At 33.9% G+C, this 18,294-nt stretch overlaps 1 protein-coding gene across 1 annotated transcript in view; it reads right to left on the bottom strand.

The window, feature by feature from the left end:
• Positions 1–6,976: 6,976 nt before the first annotated feature.
• LOC149073474 (TAR DNA-binding protein 43-like) overlaps positions 6,977–18,294 on the bottom strand; it is a 35,421-nt gene continuing 24,103 nt past the window's right edge. Inside the window, exon 4 of the mRNA XM_089247424.1 lies at positions 6,977–9,470. Coding sequence (XP_089103550.1) covers positions 8,664–9,470 — 807 coding nt within the window. The 3' untranslated portion in view covers positions 6,977–8,663. The remainder of the gene's footprint in view (positions 9,471–18,294) is intronic.

Genomic DNA, 18,294 nt, shown 5'->3' with positions numbered 1-18,294 from the left:
TGAGAATCGCTGCAGGGGGTCGTGCGTTGCAAGATTGGCTCGCTAGTGTATACGCGCCATACCATGATATACAGATGAACCTTTTTAAACACTCAAAGGTGCATCAAAAATATTTCGTATCGACATAGTAGCTATTCAATTATGAAAAGAAACATGAAACAGAATATGTAGTTAAATGATTGTGCATGTATAGGTAAATATTCACCTGTTTTCAGGATAATTAATAATTTCATTATGCTTATTTGGAAAAAAATAAATATTTGTTAAAAGTAATAAAACCATAATACACTATTCAATATAACTACCAGCATAGGTATATAGATTTTTCAGAATGTATACATGCCTTTCTTTTGCATGGTTGCATGCAGAGTCCAAAAGAAAGTCTGTATCCACCACCTTGTACTGCTAATGAAGTCTCAGACTACTAATGCTGGATCACAATTTATGGCAGGGCTGTACAAATCGCTAAAAAAAATCTAGGCACCAAAAAATGTTTACCTGGAGAAAAAGGTCCAAAATAATACTTTACACTTTTTCAGGGCATATAGTTACCCTTTCATATGTTGGCAAATATGCTGCTAAACATCCCAAACATTTTGGACTGCTCTCAGCCTGCAACTTAGTATCTACACAAAGAAAATTTCAGGTGCCAATACCAATTTTTTAGTCGCCATGGTGACCTAGCGCATGCGATTTGTCCAATCCTGATTTATGGGAAAAATGATATCCACAATGCAGTGCCCTCAGTTGTGAGATAAGTGAATCTGACAAAGCAAGACAGAAAAAAAAAAATGTCTTTACAAAGTTGCACAGCATTGCCATATTATAGAGCCTACTCCAAGGAGGACAAAGGCAGTGAGGAACCAGTCATTGAGAAACCACATACCCTGGAATTTTTTAAGGAATGAAATTTTGAAGAGAAGATTTGGGGCTCTTTCATTAGAGGTGTGATTGCCATAATGTCTTAAAGAGAAGTTGGTGGTTTACATGTTTGTCACTAAAACAAAGAAATTACCATTATTCACCATTATCACATGAAAAAGTTCAGATAGTTAATACATATTTTCTTCTCAATGAGGTTTGAATGTACATCTAGAATATAATATCCCATAGTAAATCATGGTTTCAGGAAAAGTTTTGAATAAAAAAATATGCATTTTAATCACTTCTAATTTATATACTTACGTCTATCACTACTACAAAAAATCATCACACTAGTTATTTTAATAGATGAATCTATTATATTTTGTCTTGATAAGTATATAATTTAAATCAAATTGTATATTTAATAGGCAAATTTAAGTCTTGTACAACCTATGTCATAAGTTATTCATGGTCAAGCATGATTACGTGTGATGACATGTTTCTTTAAATACTTATACATGTTTCCACTCACCTTTCAATGCATATAAATAGGTTTATATATAAATGAACCATAATTCTGATGAGTCGAAAACTGTTAATAAGGTATCAGGATCGTTGGTTAGAATTAAAAAATAAATTTTTTTATTTAATATAAAACACTTCACTGAGAAGTTTAGTTTATCTGTTATGTAATATATATTAAAATAAATAAAACTGATAAAAAATCACAGAACATCACATTTATAACTCACGAATTATGGATCGTATGATGAACTGACATTCACACCAACATTCAACAAGACAAACTTTTAGACATGCAATAATGAGAATTTTCTTGTTATTCATGTCGCAGAAGATATTTTTACCCATATTTTCTCAAAGATCTTGTTCGCATAAAATGGCCTCACTGCAAAATGTTTAAAAACTTAGAAATACACTGACGCAGACACATAGGAAATGAAAAGTTTTTATTTTAACTCATCCTCTTATATACAGAACTTTCTGGACATCACACCACACACACTTTACATTCAATTACAGACATGATCTTTGATACATCCAAAATCTTCACTTCTCAAACAACCAGTACATTTGCAACCAGTACACAATGTTTATCAGCCAACCATCCAGGACAAATAATGTACACACACAAATTTTTCCCAAATCAAAAGACCATATGCTCACATTCATGAAACAGAAGCACATGCAAAAAAAAAATAATAATAAAAACAAGAACCATAAACTCAAAGTGTAGTAATGTGAAGTTGAACAAAAGTTTACATCACAAAAATGACAGTCCAATTAACCAACAAGACCACTAAAAACAGTCAGTGAAAGATTTCACAGACTGTTTTCTCTCACATACTTTCTATTACTTTGCATATGCACAAATTCCTGCATTCAATCTGGAAATCACATATATCACTTTTTTAGCATTCTTTTTTTTTTTAAATCTTTCATATAAACACATTTCATTCAGCATTTTTTTTTTCACATCATGAAACAAGCTCTTTCTCCACCATTACCAAAAAAAATTCACTCCCCACAACCATTCTATGCATTCACATCTTTCTTAAACTACTTTTAACTACCACAAAATTAATCACATCATACTGACAGTATTACATATACCACTGCTCATTAAAATAATTGTTTTCCATTTTCACAGTGAGTTATTTAATATCCATCCTTTTAGTCTGATTCATACATCATTCATTCCCATGTTCTACAATCCATGATCTTTATGAAAATTTATTTTTTTGAATAATATTTTTTATATGCATAAATATTTTTAAATTTTGTGTGTTGTGGCTGAATGAGACAACACTGAAAGTAACAAAACTTTAATAAATCCCAGTTAACACTTTTTTTTTCCATTTCCAAATTTGATTATGGGTATAAGTATCAACAGTTACTGAATAGCAAAAAAAGACCAAAAACTTGGACAGTCATTTGCAATAACCAAGTCTCAAGTATTAGTAAACCATACAGGGTTGTAAAAAACAAAAAAACAGCCTTACACATTACCATAAGTTGCATGCTTCTATGTTCTCTAACAAAAATTATTACATGAATTTTTTTCAGCCTTGATTATAAGCAGCTAACCTTATAAGAAAAAGTTTAAAATAAATACATGTACCACATGGATTTGTAACAATTTCCATATGCTTCTCTAGTAGCTAAGCAATCAATTGTTTCAGCCCCAGTTTAATGTTTCATCATTCCCTCAAAATTGGTGAATATCAGTAGCACATAATCTGAGATAGTTGGCATTGCATTTTTGTGTGTATTTTGAATGACATTAAAGAAACATTAGTGATGGCTACCTTTACAAATGGGGGTAGGCTGCATTAGTCAAACATAAACCAAAAAAATTTTATACATGTATATGTCTGACCCACTTATAACGGCATTGCTTTTAGCGAGAGTCTGGATTTAATGAGCAAATTGATGTATTTTGTTTGGTACAATGCTAACTGTATGGCAATTCTGTTGCTTTTAGCAAGCACGTTTTCATGGTAGCTCATATTTAATCCTTTGCAGTTCTATGTCGAGTCCACCTTGACATAAGAAAAAAGGTACTTCGCTGCTATAATGACTCCTTACGATTACTGGGAGGCTGCTATGAATTTGTCTTCTTAACAAAACTTATAAGCTATTCAAAAAAAAAAATCACAATAACTAGCAACCAGGGACCTTCCTAATGCAGGGGGAGAAAATATGAATCACAAACTGCACAGATCAAGTACTGAAAAAACCTTTGGATTGCAAAGGGTTAAGCAATTCAAAAAGGGGAAACTAAAAAATGAGAGAGAATGAAAAATAAATGCATGGAGAATCACACAAAACTGTTTCGAGTTTCTATTTTCCTCTCTCTCTTATAATATGGAGTTGACTATTGATGAAAGATAAATGCCAAAAAATTCAACAAAAAGCCTATCACCCCATAAGGCTTGTTGCTCTCTCTCTCTCTCTCTATGACTAGAACAGATTCCTAAACTTTTTTGAATCCCCTCCAGGAAGGGCGCCCACTTTGGGAAACACTGGTCTAGAAGGTAGGGATGAGAATCAGATCATTCCAAATATTTTTCAATATTTGGAATGATCTGGTGGACCAAAATTACATAGGGATGAAGGAAAAGATGTCAGCACATAGTAAAGGAAGGGGAAGATGGAGAAAATGGCTGTAGGGGTTCTGAAATGTAAGGGTGTGATGATGATCCTTCGGTACAAGCTTTTTTTCCAAAGGAAAAAAAGGAGAAAACAGACTAATCAGATAGAGGTGAAAACAAACTTGTTCAAGTCATGCACCTCGTTGAGTGGCCTCTTTCTCTTTGTTTTGCTCCTCAAGTACGTGGCGTGTAGAACAAAACAATGCAACTGTTTTTCACTAATGTCTATCATACGTTCCCATTCCTCTTGGTCACCTCACTATGTGTGCAGCCTAAGGGCTGTTAAAAAATTGGTTATTAAAAAAAGAGAGGCAAGGGCGAAATCAGAGGTTTAACTGTTCCAAGAATATATATATTCTCACCATTTTTGTAGTCACATAATTTTTTTTACACATTTTTGACACTGTAGGACAAGGTTTTTTCCAACTCCCTGAATGAAATTTCCCACCAATTCAGTAATGCTTTCAAATTGGGCCCACATTTTTTAAATCACAGAAGACCTGCACAATATGAAGGTTGTCTAGGATTCATGAAACCAACCAGGCATACCCATTTGATCCTCAAACACAATTGCCATGATCTCTTAGGAGAGATAGAGTTTGTTTGCCTCAGTTTTGTCCTTTTGCATTAAGGAACCTGACCACTGAGCAGACTTCTTGAATGAAGAGATTGTTTATTGCCTCACTTATCATTACTCACTGTTACACTGAGTAAATAAAAGTAAAACAATATATCACCTTAAAATTTTTATTAAATTAAAAAATTTATGTTTATTAAAATAATACAAAACCAGTAAATATATTTCTGCGCATACTTGACTAAAACAATTTTTTTAAACACCTAAACAGAACTTACTTTTGAAATGTCCCTTGTAAAGATTATTTCTGATATAAAAGGAAAAAAAAAAAGAATTATAAAATATTACTAACGTTGAACATTTTTAGGTGGAAAACCAAAAATAATACCTAAAAATCAATCTTTTCACATGCATCTACAGTGAAACCTGTCTCGAAGAGAATTAAAAGATAGTCTCATCAATGATAAGTGCTTTGATGTGAACCTTTATAAAACAAACTTGTCTAAAACAAAAAATTTCAGTCCAATTGACATTCATACAGGTTCCATTGCTTAATGAAAAATAATTCATACTGCAAAACTTATGCTATAAGGACTCAAGTATCAGCCACTCACAGGCTCATCACAAAAAAATAAAATAAAAAATAGACTGCATACCTTAGATTGTCAAACACAACTTCCTTTATCATAGAAATGTACATTCAAAGAGTTAGAAAAAAATTTACCATTAGAATTCATGACATAATGCCCTATACTTCTTGTTCTTTCAACAACAGGAATATATATATAAAGCAGAGAACTTGGATAGATTCTGCAAATACGTTATCTCATGTCCATCATGCAAATATTTGACTTATGTACTTCATGCAAGTTCCAAAGTTCATTTATGCCACCCGAGTAAGATTAAACAAATTACTTTAGACCAGTGATTCCCAACCTTTTCAACTCGTGCAGCCCCTTTTGGAATTCAATTTCTATAGTGAAGCCCCCTTTTTTCCTTTCGTTTACTGAAACTTACTGATGTATTTTATTTTCCTGGAGCAGCTCCACAGATCACAGGTCGGGAAATGCTGCTTTTAACTAAAAAATAAAATGTTTTATTTTGGCCCAATGTTTGCTCTAAGTTGCGTACATGCATGACTGCACAGCAAAAAATGCTTAAGAGCTCACAAAATTTTGATAACAACCAATAATGTGGCAACTCAATACAACAGGCCTACACATGTAAAAGAATTCAGAAGGAACATTGCCCTGACCTAAATTTGACCCCTTATATTATTTATATTTAATAATATAAATTTTTATATATAACAATTTAATTATAGAATAATAAATTTTTATATATATAATTACAATTTAAAATATCATAATTTAAATTTTTGGTCCCTCATCTGAAGGATATCAAACATATGCAACACACATAACAAGTTTAGCTAACCAAATTTTCCAGTATTTTGATACACAATATTTTGAGATAACAGGAAAGAGAATAACCATTTTGTTCAGAAATGATGTCATGTCTATAACGAATATATTTCCAACCCCATGGATTAAGCTTCAGTTTTTGAAAGATGAAACTTTTGATTAATTTTTCCACAAGAATGCAATAAATAAAATAACTGTTATAACCCTCCCCCATAAAAATTTTACAAATAAATTTGCTATTGCTTATGCAGTTCTTTCTTTTTGTGAATGTACAAGTAAAAAAAGGTCATGAAGAATGTGATGCTGTGAGAATGCCTGCTTCTATAGTCTTCAAATGCGAAATTAATAAATCAATAATACGGCTGCCCAAACTTAATTTCTCTCAAGTTAATAGCAACTTGGGTTAGATAATAATTGTGAATTCATGATAAAGAGAATCAGAAGATAGATCACCAGAACCATATTGCTGGATATTTTTGAAAATTTTGATTTTTCTGCCAGTAAATTCAATTCGCCAGTACGTTGAGCATTCAAAATTCGTACATCAAGTATTCAATATTGAATCCATATTGAATACCATATAAACAAGTGGATTTTTTTCAGTAGACATTTTCAAATAGTGTCCAAGCACTTTTTGAAGAAAACAGTGCTTCACGAAAGCCTTATAACTTCTCTTACTCAATGAAGTTGAATCACTCATTACCTGACACGAGATATCAATGCAATCTTAAAAAAACTAAGTGATACAAGTGAAGTAAATTAATGCTATTACACATGATATAACAACTTTCTTTCCAAGTAACATGAAATTAACAAGCCTGGAATTAAGCATTTATACTGTGTAAGTTGAAACTACTGAAAATTTGCTGATTAAAATACCTATTTCAAAGCCATCCACAAAATATTTTTAAACATGATTGATCTATTTTTTTTTTTTTACCTATTTTGAATATTTTTTTAAAAAAAGAAAATAGTTTCATATTAGTTTTTCGTATAAACTGCTCTATTCCATAGAATATCAACAATTTTTTTAACACCAGATTTACACAGAATAGAGAAGCTTACTCTTTTTATACACACCTTTCAATATATGTACATATTTATATATTTATATGAATATACAGACAGCGTTTTTTCAATTATACATTCCTGTTCATTTCTGTGCATTCAAAAACAAGTTTCGAAACACTGTTTCAATAACACTGCCAATGAAGTACTAATAATACAATATGGGTACAGAGTAACCAATTGTGATTCATTCATGACTCTATATATATAATGTGCACTTTGTGCCAAAACCTTTGAGCATTGACCTTAATAAATTCAGTTTTCTAAATCAACTGTATCTCAGTACTATGGGTACAGCCCCCTCCCTATAAAAATGTGTGGTTTTTACTTATTATAAAAATTTAAAAAAAAATCCCCTGCAGAAGCATCACAATAAAATGTTTGTCTAATACATTAAAAGTTCATTATGATAAGAGCTCGTGATAGTGGGAAAAATTGTCATTATCACACAGACTCGTCACTATATACACTGTAATATCTTCAACATTAGGTTGTTGATGGTGCATTGCAACTATCTCACAGCAGCGAGATTCTTGTGGTAAATTATTTGCTAAATCAGACTTTTGCCATGACTTCAACTAAAATATAATTACCTTATTTAACATATTTCATACTTGTGAAAGTCAGAACCTGTGATATTAGTTTAATCATACGGTAGACTCTCAATAATCTAGCCATGCACTAGTCCCACCTGTGCAGTAATCCAGCATTCTTAGCCATGTTGTCTTCAACCTTAGAAGATAAAAACACGTCGTTCCGTGTCTGTGCACAGAAGATATTATTTAAATGTGCTTTTTTCACCAAACTTTCAGTAACCGCACCCTAGTCTGATATGTGCTGGATTAGCGAGAGTCTACTGTAGCTATATAGATAACAATACCAAGCTCTATTAATACTGATCAAAATAAATAAAAATATTTGAAAGAGTTAAAAAGCTGAAAGTAAAAAAAAACTCTGAAAAATTTTCTAAAAAGCAATTCAGGTCTTATTTATAAAGCAAACAACAGCTGTTAACATCAGCGAGAGAGAATGATTTTTTTAAAAACTAAACAAAGTTAACAAACTTATGTTCGTCATGTTAACACATTAATTTATAAACTATGTAACAATTTTAAATAAAAAATAGATTTTAAATATCATTTATACTCAGGTTTAAAATTTTAGTAAATTAAACTAACTTTAAAATACAAATTTGCATGCTTGGAAACTGGCAATTATAATACATTCTAAAAGTGAATTAATTTTGTTTTAATTTCTGTTGGATAGATCTGAGATTAATCATAAACAAACTTTATGTAAAACTTAATAACACTTTCAAATTCACAAAATATCCGTAGTTCTCACAAAAATCCCATCGGGTTTGCTTTAAAAGCATCATGGCACCCACAATAAAATTTGACAATAACAAGGATCCACTGTCATGTTATATATGTAATTCCCACTGTATCAGCATAAGGGATGAGAAATACATACTACCAATTTAATGCTGGTAAGGGAGAAATACATTAAATAGCAATTTAAAACAGAATTTTGTAACCTGGAATGTGGTCTAACACTCTAATTGTTAGCATAGCCATATGCTTGTTTTGCATCGCATGGCCACTGGGCTTGACCTGGTGCACCAGTCACGCCTGCATGATTCCAGCCATGAAATCCACTAGCAGTACCACCAGCACTAACAGCTGCTGCACTAACAACTGGCTGACTAGGATTTGTACTTTGAGAATTATCTGCAGGTGGAGGAGGTATATTGCCCCCAAACAGACTTAATCCTTGCTGCAATGCAGCAGCAACAACAGCTGAACTGAGAGGTAAAGCTGCATTCAAGTTCAGAGCACCCATACTCATTGTTGGAGGAGTTGTATTAACACCTTTAGCCCCTGCCTGTTGTGTTGGTGTTGTTGTTGCAGTCTGGCCACTGCTTAACAAACCCAAAGTACTACCTAGCTGTGCTAGGTTTGTGATTTCATTGCTGGTGCCTCTATTCCACATGCCACCATTAGCATTTCCACTGGTTTTAGATGAGTTTCGATTGCTCCCACCAGCATATCCACTTACATCAGGAGGATAAAGCGGAAACTGGTTAGCTGCTCTTCGAGCTTGGAAATTCGGTGTTTCATTTTTTGGAACAGCATTACTTACATGGATACTAGCACCCTTGATGATGTGATCTTCTCCACAAAGACTTTGAGCAACATCTGGATCTAAGAAGGTCACAAAGGCAAATGCTCGAAATGGTTTTGGTATGAAAACATCAGTTACCTCACCATATTTAGAAAAGTAATCCTCTAAGTCTTCTGTGGTAATGTCTTCAGTGCATCGTCCAATGAAAACTTTCCTGTTTAATTCATGTTGTTGCCCATCCTGAAAAGTTTTTGACATTAATTTCATATCATATAATCAACAAAATATATATTGTTTTAGTAAACTACAGCACAAGGAAGGTAAGCGGTACCGTAGAAACCCTGCAATCCAGACATGCCAACATTGGCACAAAGCCTCTCAGTAGCAATGAATGTTGAGCTTACATTCAGCTTCCCCCCGAGAAAGGGACTTCCCCTTCAGGACAACATAATCAAAGTCCAATAAAAAAATCACTCAACACTTTTTTTTTTAAATTAAATTGAAAGTTCGTTAAAATACAGCACCCCATAGAAACTGAAGCCTAGGAGCTCAGACCACATGAGCCCCCCTTCCCCAAGCAACTTTGCAACAAAAATGTACGTGTTTGGCAAATATGTATATATATTTATATAACTATAATTATGACAATTATTCATAATTATCATAGTACAATTTAAAAGCTACGAAAATAATTTCAATCCTTGATTTCAGCAAATAAAAATTCAAACAAGCTTAGTTGAAAATACAGAAAGAAATGGAATGGCTGAAAATGTTGTAGGGAATTTCATCAAGGTTGTTGTAAGGAAAATCAGATGAATTTCCCATAAAATACGGGACATATGTGGTCAACCCTATGCATACACATTTCTGGCCCGTGGACTGAAAAGAATGTGTATCCCTGCTTTAAGACAAAGGTGATTCTGGATTATGTTAATCAAGTTTTATTTATTTCACAAATTTTCATATCAAAAGTAGTGATATGTCTCTTGGACATAAATTGATTAAAATTTTACGTCAAATTTTTCAAAAAGATGTTTGAAAAGACTTTCTTCAAAAAGGTCATTAATAAAACAAAGTACACATGTATAAGAGACTGAAAACTTTTAATTCACCATTCATAATTTACATGGAGTTACTAACAATTTATAAGCCACTTTACTAATTCTTAAAATATCTTTTGCTGGAACTGTTTGAAATATATTGGTTACCAGCTGTTACCATGGCTTTGCTCCCATGGATTTCATAATCTGAAAATTACCCTTATGACCTCTAAGGTGTTGAATTTTTTTTTAAAAAAAAACCTTTACAAGGAAAGGGTTCCAGGTGATGCCTTCAAAAAGTTTTGAAAATATACCACTGATTCTACTCATTTAAATATACACCAAAATATTTAAATAATCGGGCGGTATTATGGTCATTATGTTAAGTGTGATCAATATTGCATATAAATTTTTTCAAACAATATATGCCAGTATATAATTTTTCAAATATAACTCATGCACGAATATATAAAGCAAAACAAAAAGCGCTGTGCATAGTTATAAAGATTGACTTCAGTATGCATACACAGACGGTTAAAATTTCAAAATGTTAATTTCTTGCAATATTCACAAAAATAATTAGTATCACACAAACCATATACATCAGGGGTGGCCAACAGCTGGCCTGTGAAGTGATTTTGTGCGGCTCGCGACAAGGTAAAAGTACTATGAAAAATTAAATTTGCGATTATCATTTGAACTATCGGTTCCAACAGCAGATTTCTCGATTAACAAACTTCTTACAAACTTATTTCTAGTGATAAAATTAATTTAATAACTAATTAATTCAATTAATAATGGATCGGCTTATACACTGAAGTTGCACCACTGATGCAGCTTGCGACACTATAGTTGACCATTATGTTGGCCTGTGAACAGAAAGAAGTTGGACACCTGATATACATCAACGCGTTGAGCTTCTCAAGCATCATATTTATTGCCTAATTGCTTCATAGTTTGTCTCTTGCAAATGAATAAATGTTAAAGTTGGAATTTAAATTATTTTTTGTATGGTTCATTGTGTGAAAAAGATTTAGTATTTTAAGAGCAGTAAAACAAACTTTTTTAAATAATGTTCTATGGACTCTTGACATTTGATAAATATTTCTATATCTAGTTGATACAAATACAAATACAACGCCACAACAGGCAAATTGCCCAACGAGGTGGCTGAACATCATGGATCCCCGAGCCCCTACCTACTACTGCTACACCACACATGCACCCCCCGGAACCCCCCAACGAATCGGTACATGCGGGAATGTGCGTGTACGTGTAGTGCAACCTGACGTAAAGTTTGTTTCTGTGTAATGCTTGTTATGTGTAGTGCTGTCATCTGCCCCCAGTTTTACAAACTATGAGTGAAGTGTTATGGTTGAATGATTTACCGTTGTAGGACTGTTGCTCTCTGTGGCGAGACTTTTTAACGGGGAGATCGGCTCGCATTTGCGCCTTGAAGTTGGGAACCACAGAAAACCAACTTCAGCCGACCACCACTGTGGGGTTCGAACCCGGATCCTCGCATCACGAGTCCGGCACTATAACCACTCGACCACCACAGCGGCGATGTTCTATTACTTTTCATTGTTAGCCATGTGTAACTTACTGTTACAAATTTTATAATCCTATATGTACATATATTTGTCTTATGTTAAGAGTGTGACACTATTGTTGTTAGAGTTAATACTTATTTTATTGACCTTATTTTGTTATGGTATAAACATACAAAGATTAAATAACACATCCCACCCCAGGCTAAAATTCCATGTTATTAGTGAATAAATTCCATGCATAAAATATGTCTTTTAGGAAGTTATCAATTGTGTTTATATAGGATTGCTATATAGACTAACTTTTTTCAACTTTTTCACTTAAATACAATTAATTTATTGTATCCACTTGCTTTATCATTTAATTGTTATTATAATATTCCTTTTAACATTTCATTAGAAGTTTCTGAGTAAAACATAGTTAATGGAATTATTGAATATACTCTCTTGTATTGTGCAAGGGCAGTTTAATTTCTTCAGTATCATCTAAATTTCTTCTAATAGTCATTATTAAAACTTTAAGCCATATCTTGAGGATCTTGAAAATCTGGTAGGGTTTTTTTCCACATGTTTACTTTTTACGTTTTAATTTCTGTAATAATTTTTATATTCTCATAGGATTCCAATCAGTTATTGTTCAAGGAAAAACTAAATTTGAAAAAATCTATGGATGCAAAGATGGGTTTCAATTTTTTGGAATGGTTAATTCTATCGGAAAAGTATAAAGATACAATTAGAAAATTGGAAGTGTCATTAGGCCTATTGTATACAAATAGGGTGACCTAGATGTAGGACGCTAGGCATATATAAGGTTAGTTTTGTTTATCTTTTTATCATGACACTATTCAAATCTTAGCAGGTGTATGCATTGATTATAAATGCCCTAAACAACAAAAATATGTGTTTATTTTTATGCATCATATATACTTGTATATTTATTTAGTTTATTTTTATTTTTTGCAGAGGAGTACCTCCATGCAAATTTTATGGATCAAGTAAGATGCCAAAACGCCTATGTGATTTACTAACTGGTATTGAAGAACAGGGTTATAAGGATGGAGCTGCCCTAAGTCATGCTGATATATACGTTGAACCACCTGACACTGCAGCTGGACATATTACAGACGAGGATTCTGGTGATGAAGATGACAGTGGCACCCTGAGTAATCTGCCAGGAAGCCTGCTTCGTGTGCAAGTTGTACCAGATTTAGATTCCAGTGATGAGAAGTCACCTGCAGGGGTGGGAAGTGACTAAGTCCATTTCGGAGCAGCAAAATTCAGGATTCTGAGCAGTTTTGGAGCAGCAAATTCAGGATTTGGAGCAGTTTTGGAACAGCAAATTCGGGATTTGGAGCAATTTTGGAGCAGCAAAATATGGGATTCGGAGCAGATATTTATAAATTGGAACAGTGAAATTAACAAGAATATTTTCATTAACCCTCAACCCTTTTTAAAATAAAACTGCACTGTCTTTTGTTATCAAATATCTTTTCGTCAGCTTGATTTTTGTTTTTGGTGTTTTAGGCTTTTGACACCTTGTTTGAAAGAGCGGCTATCATAAAATTTTTTGCACCCGTCTATTTAAGATGATTTTTGCTTACTGAGGGCACTATTTGCTGCTTGGAACAGCAGCACTTCAAATGAGCTAAAACATTTTTATAAGTTGTTAATTTTTTTATACTTGGAAAGAAATTGTTGCAAAATGGGAGAGAATTTCGTAAGAATCAACTCGATGTTTGACGATTCAGCACTCATTATCTGGCGAGATTGGTGTTCTGACACTCGTTATTTGACGATTTAACGCTCATTATTCGGCAACATTGGCGATATTCGGCAAAGTTTCTAAACTAACATTCGTAATTCGGCAGACATGCACTTTTTACCCCCGGAATGAAAATTTTTTTCACGAAACATCAGGATTTAGCACAATGACAATCGACTACAGTAATTTCTGCTGCTTCCAGTGACGACTTTTTTTTTTAAACGGAAACACTTGAATTTGCACTTTAAAGCTGAAAAGCATTGCAAACCATCTTCAGTTCCACAATCACAGACAATATCGGGGTTTCGCGATGGAAAGCCCGATCAGGGGGCCGATAGTTTAAGTATAGTGGAATAAAACACACTCTTCTCGTAAAGAAACGTTTCGTGGCTAGCAGGAACAAAAATTTTTTGGCGTCCTTTCCGAAATTCCGGGCATACTGAAGCAAAATTTGCTATTTGGCGCAGAAAAATGCGAAAATACGCTATTGGAGCAGGATGGCGCAAGATATTAGTTTTGGCGCAGAGTTCCCACCCCTGCACCTGTTGTGGCAGAAAAGAAGGCTCGAACTAACAAAATTAACAGAAAATTACATAATCGTGACCTTGTCCCTGTGTTTGGTGAATGGAACAGAGATGAATCTCCTGGTTTAGATGAACTTCTGTCAAAAAATTTGACTCCTACTCAACTTTGAACTTATTTTTGATGACGGTGTGTTCGAGTTGGCTGCTACCGAGTCGAACAGATATGCTATGTATGCAACATAATACAAATTTAGGAGTCACAATTGAAGAAATGAAATGCACTATTGGGATATTGCTTGTTAGCGGCTACATTGAAGTTCCACGTAGAAGGATGTACTGGGAAAACAGTGCAGATTCACACTGTGAGCTCATTGCAGGTGCTATGCGAAGGGACCGGTTTGATCGCATTTGTTCTAACATGCACTTTGCTGATAATAATAACTTAGATGTGGAAGACAAATATGCAAAACTGCATCCCCTAATTGAAAAACTGAGTGAAAACTATTTATGGCATGCTCCTACAGAGGAATTTTATAGCGTAGATGAATCTATGTGCGAATATATTGAACACCATGGGTGCAAGCAATGTCTCAGAGGCAAACCAATAAGATTTGGTTTTAAAATATGGTCTGGATGTACAACTCTCGGATATGTCTTATGGTTTGAACCATATTAAGGGAAAAATAACAAGAGGAATGATGCTGTTTTAAGAATGGGTGGAGATATGATGATGAAATTTGCCAACATCATACGTCAGCGACACCCCCTAAATTATCACACTTGTTTTGACAAACTTTTCATGAGTCTCAAACTGATGGAGAAACTAAAAGCTATGGGTATAAAAGGCACAGGTACAATTAGAGAAAATCGAATAGAGAAGTGTCCTTTGGTGAGACAAAATGATTTGGAAAAAAAAAAGCCAGAGGAGCATGTGACTACAAAGTGGATGAAACAGCCGAAATCATCCTTTGCCGATGGAATGACAATAATGTTGTGACAATGTGCTCTAATGCTGTGGGTGTGGCCCCAATGGCAACTACTAGTAGATTTTCATCAGCAAAGAAAAGCTGTATCACTGTGCAACAGCCAAGAATGGTGAAAGTTCATGATGAACATATGGGTGGAGTTGATCGACTTGATCAGAATGTGAACAAATACAGGGTGTCTATTTGAGGAAAGAAATGGTACTTTTGTTTAGTAGCATACTTTTTGGACCAGGCCATAAATAATGCCTGGCAACTACACAGAATTTGTGCTGGAGATAATCAGCTGGATTTGCTCAATTTTAAAAGAAGGGTTGCAAGATTCTATCTAGAATCCTTTGGAAAACATCGAGAACCAGGTCAATGTGGGAGGCAACCACATGGAATACCTCAAGCAAGATTTGATGGAATGAACCATTGGGCGATTCCTCAAGAGAAACAAACAAGATGTGCTCAGTGCCATTCGTAAAAAACAACTCGTTGTGAAAAATGTGATGTTGGGTTGCATGTAAAATGCTTCAAGGTTTTTCATAGCTTGGTAGCTTAAATGCTTAGCGACCTATATATAGGTCGGATCAGTACTCTGAATCTGCTTTTCAAAATTTCACGGAATTTTCTTTTTTGTATTACTTTAGGTCAATAAAACACGAAATATTCACTTTTTAATTTTTTGATTTTTAGTACCTTTGCCATAAATGGGTTAAAGTTTTGATGAATTAAAAAGTTTTTGGAGACACTTATGAAAGACATAATCAACATGGAAGTCCCAATTGAAGGTCAGCAGAAGTAATTACACCCAGATATTTATAATAAGAAACCTCAGTGATTAAAGAGATATTGATGAGTAAGAAGAATCGAGAGGAAGTATTTTGCAATTAAGTTTCATAAAGACTGTTTTTGAAGAGTTGAGGGGTAATTGCCAGGACGAGCACTATTCCGAAATACTGTTGAGGTTACTTTGGAGAGATGCTTGGTCGGATTCATTGTGCACTGTTTGGTAGATGACGCAATCTGAAGATGTCACTTTTTTCTTAAGTCGCCATTTGGTGGCAATGTCAGCAATTGTGAATTTTGGCCTAAGTTAGGTCCGACAGTCCATGCATGGTTCCATTCAGTGCACACAAGCTCGGGAGGAAAGATTGATATATTCATTGCCTTTGTAGTCTAGTGGTTCAGGGCATTCACTAGGAAAATGAAAGGATGCGGGTTCAATTCTCCACAAAAGCAGTTAAATTTTGTTTCCTAAATACATCTTCACATTAGCCAGCTGTTAAAAACCTTCAGATAACACAATCGTCTGCAGAGTCTGATATAGCAATTGATAGAATCAGAAAGATTGTTTATATAAATCCAAAATAATAATGGTGAGACGACCGAACCCTGGGCATGCCAGACTCAACCTTGAGAAATGGGGAGTTCTGGCCTTTTGCAGGAGACAAACTGACTGTGGTTGGTGAGAAAGACTTCCAAACATTTAAGCAGTTGAACACATAGGCCAAGGTTTTGGAAATTGAGTAGAAGTTTATTATGGGGCATCCTGTCAAAAGCTTTAGAGAAATCCAAGAAAAGTATGACAGTTTGGACATTTTTGTAGATATTGCTTGATAAATCATGTATGAAAAGAGCTAATTGGGTAGTTACTCATGAAGATGATCGAAAGCTATGCTGATTAGGGAAAAAGAAGTTTATTGAATCAATGTGTAAGCGGATTTCCTTGGCAACTATGTGCTAAAAAAGTTTGCAGCATGTAGGTGATAGCAACTGGTCTAAAATTAAGGAAATTTGAAAGAGAACCTCATTTATGAATCGGGATAATCTTATCAATTTTCCAGTCAGAGGGCAAGTTAGATGTGTTTAATGAGATGAAGCTAATCAATAGATAATTAGATATTTCATCAGTGCAAAATTTAAGAATATGATTTGGGATCCCATCGGGGCCAGTGGAGTGGGGTTTTAATTTTTTTTAAAAGATTCAGATTGCTTACTTTAGTGAAGACAGGACTACAGTTGAATAATGAATCAAAGAGAAAGTGGGGTCAGAAAATAAAGAAAGATTAAATTTTGTGGCGATATCAAAGATGAGAAGTTAGGTCAATGTTATAAATTACAAAATTTTGAGGGGTTAGTTTTTTGTAGAGTACACATTTAAATACGGTTTTGACCATAGAAAGATTTGTGCTTAGATGTCATTGCCATGATAAATAAGATATTTTAGTTTTACTAAAAACTATTTTAACAGGATTTTTTTTTCAAAGCAAGATCTTTTGTGTGACCATGCAGTCAAAAATGCTTTTCAATACACAGAACATATGCAGTGATGATCCACTTATACGGTGGCAGATACAGTTTAAGATAGGGTGGGGAAGAAATTGTTTTTATAATTGTTGTTTAGGAATTTGAATTACCAAAAATTTCGATAAGAAAGAGTTCTGTGAGTCTAAAAAGTTCGGAAACCATTATCCTAACTACCCACAAACTCACATTAACTGAGTTTTTGTAAGTTAGAAGACCAACTTTCATCCAATTTCAGGGAACTTGGTGTTAAACCAACATCAGTGTACGAATGTGACCTTTTTTCCTATTTTGCAAATTTTTGACTTCCATGATTTTCCCATGTTGGTAGATACCCTACCCTGTATGATGATTTTACAGAAGTATTTGCTCTTAGCAACACTTTCGTTGTGTACACTTAGCAATCAATCTTGACAGAATGGATTTTGCTGCCATAAGATATTAAAAATGCACTTCCCACTTTTTTTTCCCCACAAGGGTTGTAGAAAAGCTTCAAATCTCACACACACTCTTGTAAAAAATGTGTTTTTGTTTACACAAAACAGAGGTAGCTTCACTCACACTACATACAGAGAAGATACAGCCACAAATCATTTTGTACATCAACCATTCATCTGTCCTTGTAAATGAACTTTTTTACAAATTTAAGACCATAAGGACCAAGTGTTTTTTTTTTCCATTTACATAAATTGTAGGTAGCATTATGTAACACAATAACACTTTCAAGCAATGACATCACTTACATGGGGGGCAAAAAACTAAGACACCTTAATGTGAAATTTATCAAGGTGTTCTTCCAAAAACTATCTGGAAAAAAAATTCTAAAAAGTACTTGAAAATTTAAAACCAGCTCTTTAGGGACTTATGCGAATTTTCAAGGACTTGAAAATAAACTTGACTGTACGAACTCTGT

This window comes from Pholcus phalangioides, unplaced genomic scaffold (genome assembly GCF_987345545.1).
Source record: "Pholcus phalangioides strain wild (caught in Gottingen) unplaced genomic scaffold, Ppha-v1.0 ptg000017l_1, whole genome shotgun sequence".
NCBI classification, from domain to species: domain Eukaryota; kingdom Metazoa; phylum Arthropoda; class Arachnida; order Araneae; family Pholcidae; genus Pholcus; species Pholcus phalangioides.
This window is presented reverse-complemented; position numbering and strand designations above follow the sequence as displayed.